Source organism: Scleropages formosus, chromosome 4, assembly GCF_900964775.1.
Source record: "Scleropages formosus chromosome 4, fSclFor1.1, whole genome shotgun sequence".
NCBI lineage: Eukaryota > Metazoa > Chordata > Actinopteri > Osteoglossiformes > Osteoglossidae > Scleropages > Scleropages formosus.
The window spans coordinates 36,192,239-36,200,405 of NC_041809.1; the positions used below are offsets into that span (position 1 = coordinate 36,192,239).

Consider the following 8,167-nt stretch of genomic DNA (forward strand, 5'->3'; position numbering starts at 1 on the left):
ATGCTTAAAGAATCATACTCTATTAATACTATATGCAGCTAGTCATGGAATGAATTCTGGCAAAAGGGTGGTGTCCATCTACTGGTGAGCTGCACTTCTGTTTACTCCGCGTTCTGCATCACTTTGGAGAAACATGCTGCGGAATAAAGGTCCAGAATGTACTGTACCTCATGTCCTCTGCCACTGCGATGGGTTCCGAATCCCCATAGTCACCCTGCTTTGGGGTAAGTGGATCGAGATGATGACTGTAGCGAATAGATTTTTTCATGCCTTTGAGGTACAAACCCGGTTCAGATATGCAAGTGAGAATATGCAATAAGATCATTGTGAGAGACATAATTTTTATTTCACAAGCCTTTTAAAGAATATATTCAAAAAAATGAGAAGAATCAGCATTTAACATATTTATGTCCACTGAGAATAAACTAATAATCTCATTTGGTTTAGGACTCAAAGAGATCGATGGCTAAAGGGCAGTGATTTTTTTTTTAGGAGTAACATAAGTAGGACATTTAACTTTTTTATTTTCATCCCAAGAAGTTAAATAAACTCTTTGCTGATTTGTGGTTCACTTCTGCCTTCTCACAGAAAGGAGGTGGAATGAACTCGTCTGGATCTTCAATCCCGATCACCAGGTCATAGAAGCTGGGGGGTCACAAAAGAGTAAAAAAAAAATCTGTCAGTCACTCCACCCCATTAACAGAAACGCACAGCAATTACTCTCTCTGTCCCTCACACACACACACATACACTCGAACAAACCTGGTCATAGTCCATCCAGTGTTTTCTGTGTGGGACGCGATGCTTACAGGAATACAAGCAAATTCTGTGAACGTCATGAAGAATTTTGCTGAAAAGGGGGAAAAAAACAGACAAATTTAGCAGAGAAATGATCTGATCTCAAGATTTGCACAAACTGGTGCTCGCGATCAAGACGGTCAACCTGCTACCCTTAAGCGCAAGAAAAGATAAATTTTTTTCCCAGCGTTCTTCTTGTGCCTCCTCTAAAATTCTCACTTTTTATCTCCGGCACCGATTTCTCCCAGGAGTTCACCAGGAGCCCCGATCCAGGGGCAGAAGAACTTCCCAGTATCAGCTGTCCCAGGAGCTGGGCGTCATGAGGGACTTCAATGGGCTGGAAGGGCTCCTTCAGTTCGGACCTCTTGCAGGTTTGGTTCTGATGGAATATTTCGTAAAGGACACCCTGAGAGAGAGAGAGGAAACAAATGATTGTAACGCTACATCATTTCCTTGTGTGCGTATGATACATATAACATCTATTCATCTAAAGGAATAGAACGTGTCACTGATGTCAAACACATTACAAAGTATCTTAGTTTTGACATCGAGCAAATGTATATATTTACATTTACTTGTTTGTCAGACACTTTTCTCCAAAGAGACTTGCAATGAACTCTATCGTGTTGCGCGCGCACACACACACACGCTCGCACACGCGCACACGCACTGTGGGTAAACTTGAACAGCATGGCTTGGGACTGTGGGAGGAAACCCACACAGACACAGGAGGGACATGCAAACTCCATGCAGATTGAGTGGGGATCAAACCCATGTCCTCCCACATCACCCAGGTGCTGTGAGACAGCAGCACTACTTGGTGTGCCACAGGGCTGCCCACATCCCAAATATATATTGGGATATGCAATGAAATAAATCAAGAATTCAGCTGGATCAGCTGGTAGTGTAATGGTTTGACCTACTGCTTTTCAGCACAAAGATTACAGGTTCAACTCCTAGCTGTACTGGAAATTTTGTATAATTTTCTTACAGTTGAGGGGTCTATTTATCATTCACCTGTGTATAAATTGCTCCATTAAAAAAAAATGAATAAATTACCCAGATGTATAAATGGGTGAATAATTGTAGGTATCTTAATATTGTGAGTCAGTTTGGAGAAAAGCATGAGCCAAATGAATAAAAGTAAATACAAAAACACAAGCGAGGTCATTTTAGTGACTCCTCAAAGGATGGAAAGTTTCAGACTCTGTGCATCGTACCTCTCTGAAGAGCAGAAGCGCTTCCTCGTACATGGTGCTGTTGTCAACGAACACCAAGGCCCTGACGCGGATCCGCCTCTCCAGAGCATCGTAGCTGAACCTCTCGTAAGCTGCAACGTGGCCTTTGGGGTTCAGCTGTGGGCCGGGGAACGGAACAAGGGAAGATAGTAGAGGATGAGCAGAGGCTGAACGCAAATGTGGACAGCTGGTAGTGGTTGGAGCTGTTGCCTTTAGACCCAAAGGTCATGGGTTTGAATCTCACCTCTGGGTGTAGGACCCTTGAGCAATGTACTCAGCTATTAAAAATGAGTAAGTAACTGTAGGTAGATGAACATCATACCTTGTTTTGGAGAAAAGATAAATGTAAATGCTGAAGGTTCATATCCCAGAAAGGTCATATCATATCCCATATTCCAGAAAATCCTCTTATTTGATTCATATGGTGGAAAGAATGAAACAAACTGCACTTAAGAATCACACGTCTGCATCTGATTGTCTCCTCCTGCTAATGTAATGAACACATTGTATTTTCCATGAGATGTACGTCGGTCTGGAGAAAAGCATCTGATAAATGAATACATGTCAGTGGAAATCGGGAACGTGATTCACTTCCAAAAATACTCATTGGGACCCTTTGAATGAAAGAGTTTGCTAAGCAAATAAATAGATAATATTACTATGTTCTCCCCCAGATGACATCCGATGACCATGATGTCAAATTTAAAAAAAAAAAGAATAAACATGTAAACATCCACTTGTAAACATATGTCACATTGTGGATAACTGCAGTGTTTAAATTTCCCCCACTTGAAAAACTGACATTTGATTTGCATGAAAAACTCCAGTAACTTCTGGAATATCTGGACACACCCCTGGAAGCTATTAGAAAGTGCTACATGATCATACCTGTGATAAATTGTAACCTTTGGACCCTGAGGCCTCGTTCTATGCATGTGGACATATTTACTTTTTCTCGGCGTTCTGTCTATCCATATGCTGTTCTGACCCTCTGATGTAAAAAACATTTAAAAATACAAACAAGCAAACAAACATTACTGCCACTGTGTACATTTTCTGTGTGTGTGTCACACCGAGGTAAGAAGAGACAACACTTACCGCGCTCAGCCTCCCAACCATTAGAGGGGGTGATTCTGAAAGTTGGTGAAAAATCCATTTTAGTGCAAAAACAGCAACACTGGTCTGCAAGGTGTGAAAACATAGTAACAACATGGCTAATACTGACCAGCCCACAGTAAGAGCTCACACGGACTGTACACATCGTGAAAGTGCAGAAAACACTGTCGTGGTGTAAAAGATCATGTTCAGGTGCTCTCCCTCCTGCTCTTACTGCATGGATGAGGTTTCTGGGCTCCGGTAAACGCTGCAGCCAGGATCAAGGTGAGGGAAATGGCAACGAGGCTCTGCATGGTGCTGATGCTGGTGCTGATGGTGGTGCTGATGGTGGTGCTGATGCTGATGCTGATGCTGATGCTGGTGGTGGTGGTGGTGGTGGTGGTGGTGGTGCGGCTGTTGCGGCTGGTTTCCCCCTAAGAACACGAGTTCAGAGCTCTCGCGCAGACGCCTCCTTATATAAATGTCTCTCTGATCCACATTCAGCTCCAAAGTCCGTGTTTTCCCTTCATCCACCTGAGAGTCATGTGAGTGTTTATTGTTCTGCAGGTTAAAGGTACAGTGCAGATAAGAACCACTTCCTCTCCTCTGGCCTGTTTTATAAATGCCTCTCGAGCTGGTAATTCTGCATCAAATACAGCGATGAGCTCAGCCACATGTAATGCTAATGGTTATATTTTTGGAGGCTTAAAAGATGGAATTCATGAGGGTAAATTAAAAAGTACTGGCAGCAATGTGTATAACAATTAAAACATTACTTCTGGGCTCATCTTTGGGTATTTGAAGAAGCTGAATACCACCTAGGATTCATATAATAAAATGGAAGATGATGATTTCATAAGGTAGAATAACAGTTGCTGCATTTTTATATTATTGTTATATTCCAGCTTGTCTCAAAATGTGTGTGTTTACGCTGCTGCTGTTTTGAAACCAAGTCCAGGCTGTGCGGGCACTTAAAAGGATCAGCCAGTGGAGTGTGTGTGTGTGTGTGTGTGTGTGTGTGTGTGTGTTAACATTTGTTTCTCTCTGAAGGTCAAGTGTATTGTCATACATTGTTGCTGGGTGAAAACAGCAGTAGAGGTAAAAGTTTACACCAGGGCACAACTGGTCCCAGGGTAAGATTCCTTCAGTAACCCTCCCTAAGAAGGTAAATACAGTTTTAACAGGTGCAAAACCAGTGAAATGTGTGGATTATTTGTACACCGCAACTATAAAAGACACATCTACCTTTGCCCAGTTTAATCCTCCAAATCCTTTCTCTGCAGCTAAATGGCAATAATTAAAAGAAAAAAATACATGTAATTGTCTGCCTTGAGACGGCGCTCTTGTTCTCCTTAGCAGTGACATGCAGAGGGAAATAATGAACATGAACATGAGGAAGGATGTCAGTAGGAGACCCTGAAACTGACGGGTTCTGATTTAATTTCCTACAGAGAACCTTTGCTCGTGTAACACCGTTTGGCACAGTAAAAATACTCTATTACTTTATTGCTAGTCACACAATTACAGCATTTTGTGCTCTAAGAAATTGGCCTCGCTCTTTTTATGGTTAAATGGCAGTAAACATTTAGCAAAGACTAAGTTTAACAATGACGATTCCTGGTCATCGCTTTAGCTTTTTGTATGAGGGGATATGGAAACCCCACCTGAACACTCACTACCACCTGCTAAACGGGGTCCCTCAAGGCTCTGTTCTCGGACCACCGTCCGTTTCCGGTAAAATGTATCTTTGGACTAGCAGCGGCGTTTAAAGCTGAATGTGATGAGACTAAAGTTGCCTTTTGCAAATCTTGTTCACGGCTCTTGGTCCAGATGTTCAACCACTGGGACATGTTATTAGTAGAGTCATCTGCTGAAGCTCGGTCGCCCCGAGACTGATTTGCTAATTTACTTATTTGATTTTCTGCAACATGTTGCCCCCAAAAGGGCTTTTCCACGAGACCGATGCAAATGTTTCTCGTAACCTTTGCGACGACTGAGAGTCTCGTGGGGTCCCTTAGTCGACACCCAGGGAAGCTGTGAGGGTTCAGTGATGCTCTGTGGACGAGTCTTTGCTGCTGCCCCCTCGTGGTGGGAGAAGCTCCTGACAGCGGTGTGAACTGCTGAGTCATTCACCCTGTTCTCACTCTCTCTCACAGCTCCGCTTGGAGACGCAGGCTCAGAAAGTTAAGATACGGCATCTCAGGTTCATGACCCTTGCGAGCTGCAGACACAAAGGAGTCAAAGTCAGCGCTACCGGGCGTGACCTTTGCTTCGAAAACATCCAGAGGAAACATAAAGTGGCTGCAGATAAAAATCAGTGTAAAACTAATAGTAATGGTGGGAACTTTGCAAATCGCAGAGAGTGTACCATTAACTGTATTTCTGTAAAGTTCAAGAGTCCCGCAGTTTAGCTGAATTGCTGCAATCAAAAAGTCCCTGAACAATTTCAGCATAAGTTACAACTTATTTCAATTTACTCCAGTCTGGAAGACGTTAGGTTTCGTTGTATATTGTTGACTTTGGATCCATAACCTGGCAATATTATACCACAAATTTATGCATTTTTGTATATTATAAACAAACAGTTTTAAATAGCATTTCTCTTTGGTCAAAATCATTTCCATTGAAATGAAGAAAGAAAACATCTGTTTACTAAAACTATCATCACCGAGCAGTTTTCAGTTCAGGGCACATTTATTTCTTCAGGTTCACGAGATTTCACAGCTGTAACTTTCATTATATTTAATTTTTTGATTTGTGTCATTTCACACCTGAGGTATTACTGTGGCTAAAGTTAGAGATGGATAATGCACCTTATACAGTATAGCTGGACAAGAAACCAAGAGCAAGAACTTTGACACTTTCAATAGTGTCACAGTGATTCAGTTTAAAGTTACACTGACTAATCTCGGTTCTGGCTCTGTTGTGGTGGAACGACCTCTCACTCAGAACTGCTGAATCTCTCTCTACATTTTAAAAGGGTCTTAAAAATCACCTCTTCCAGACTCACTTCACCCACCATCTCTCAAGTTCATGTAAGGTGTAAATGTCCATGCTCTATAACTTTAAGATCATTCCCGGATCCATCCTTCATGCAGCTACTCCTGTAATGTAATGTAAATGTTTATATGTAACTTAAAAAAAAATATTACTAGGAAGGTGATCAGGAATTGTGGATATTTGGATACAGTTTTATGCAGCTGCTCGTGTGATGAACATTCTTTCATATGGTGGAAAGAAACAAACTGCACTTAAGAATCACACGTCTGCATCTAAGTGTGTCTTTCTACTAAAGTAATGAACACACTGTATTTTCTATGAGATGTACATCACTCTGGAGAAAAGCATCTGATAAATGAATACATGTACATGTAAATGTAAATGTGATGTAACCATCATAGAATAACGCTGAAAACACCCATATTTTTTGGTGAAAGTTCACTGCAAGGTCCATGTCAAAAGTAAAGCTTTTCAGTGATTCATGCTCACCGCTCTTTGGTTGGATCTGCTTTGCCCCAAACTTTCCTTAAAGCAAAAATCCTTTACAAAATCACTTTTGTTTATAATGCCGTCGAGCATTGCAATAAAGAAAGTGTAAGAGAAGTGTCCTCGTTCTCCTTCCTCTTGTCATGTACAGTCCCCAGGCTCAGTCCCGCTCAGATCTTTATTGAAAGTTTGTGTATTTCAAGAAAAATTATAGTCACTGGGGAACGACTGAAGCCCAACACACATGATGTAAATAGACATATCTAACCCACCGGGCTGTTGCCTCCATTTGGGAGGTGCAGTAGGTGATGCTGGGATACTTTTACAATGCTGGAGGACAGGGCAACCGAGAGGTGCATTTAGCATTGGGAAAGAGAGTTTGCTCTTCTTGGTCAATCTGGGTGTGAGCAGCTGCTCTATGAGCTCACATTTGTTGATGCTCCTTCTCCCCCCGAAAGCCCTCTGTGGAAGTGGGTGTCACTCTCTGGTGGTCTTCTAAACTGCCTTTTACTCCACTCCCATGTTTTTCCACCCAAATGGACTGATAATAGCATTTAGTTTAATTTTTAAGCATTTTAGAGCACAATCTCTGCCCTCCACTATAAGCTTCCCTAGCATAAATAGCACAATTGTTGCCAGGAATGTACAGTATATGTATGGTCAATTCTAGCAAAACAAGCTTTTAGTTACCTTTAATTTAAATGGAAAAATATATTATACGTGCATCAGAAATGGTTCACCCAAATGTATGCAATTCCTGCCTTTTGTTTCAAATGCAGAGGAAAATTTCAGTCGAAACCATTCCCACAGTGTCAGAAAGACTCTGGAGTACTTTAAATCCAGGCTTGAGACCCACATGTTCAAAATAGCTTAAATACAGCACATTTGGTGTCTCTCTTTTTCAATCCCCTGTTCTCCCCCCCCCCCCATTGTTTTTCCATATGGTTGTTGTGTTTTGTCATTCTTTTATTCTTGTAATTTTTAAAAATGTTGACATTTATTTTAAATGTTTGCACATGCCCACATGCCTATACTGGAGGGAAGCCACGGAATCCATGGTGGGGGGGGGGCGCTGCTCACCTTGTGTGCTGCTTGGCATCACAAATTTCTTTCTGACATTTCTGTTTTTGTAAGGCATTTCTTATAACCATGTGTTTGTAGCACGTTATGCAAATTTAGGGTGCAAATTATATATGCTTGTAAGAGGGAACTCTTGTGGTCTGAGCGTTTGCTATATGGGCGATGAAGTGGAATGTATTTAGCAGAAACCCTGCAAAGTGTCGCAGTCTTCAGGTGTCCTGTGCTGCACCATCGGATGAAAAAAAAGTCTAAAACATGCAATAAAACTGGGGGGGGAAACCCAAATACACAAGACCATAACTGGACTGAATAGAAAACCCCTTTTCTGAAAACGAGGATCTGTGAACATTTAGAGCAGTTTTCTGTTCCAGGGCTCATGAAGACACATCTGCATTGTCCTCGTACGAACCAGGTAACCCAAGATATTGAACAGCCACACAATTCCACTTAAAGTATTTTCACTCAGAGGT

General features: G+C 41.8%; 1 protein-coding gene across 1 annotated transcript; it reads right to left on the bottom strand.

Moving 5' to 3' along the window:
* Positions 1–328: 328 nt before the first annotated feature.
* Positions 329–3,638, bottom strand: epdl2 (ependymin-like 2). The gene is made up of 6 exons (XM_018751844.2): positions 3,367–3,638; positions 3,135–3,169; positions 2,019–2,153; positions 1,018–1,204; positions 763–850; positions 329–645 (listed from the first exon to the last, which is right to left on the bottom strand). Exons 1-6 carry the CDS (start codon positions 3,443–3,445, stop codon positions 528–530), a joined length of 642 nt encoding a protein of 213 aa, XP_018607360.1. The 5' UTR covers positions 3,446–3,638; the 3' UTR covers positions 329–527.
* Between the last annotated feature and the right edge of the window lie 4,529 nt (positions 3,639–8,167).

What these genes read in the sequence shown, in the direction of transcription:
- epdl2 (XM_018751844.2), bottom strand. Translation starts at nt 3,445, where the DNA reads ATGCAGAGCCTCGTTGCCATTTCCCTCACCTTGATCCTGGCTGCAGCG. An exon ending in TGGTTGGGAGGCTGAGCGCG is followed by an intron (nt 2,154 to 3,134) that starts GTAAGTGTTGTC and finishes CCCGGCCCACAG; the next exon opens with CTGAACCCCAAAGGCCACGT. An exon ending in ACTGGATGGACTATGACCAG is followed by an intron (nt 646 to 762) that starts GTTTGTTCGAGT and finishes GTGACCCCCCAG; the next exon opens with CTTCTATGACCTGGTGATCG.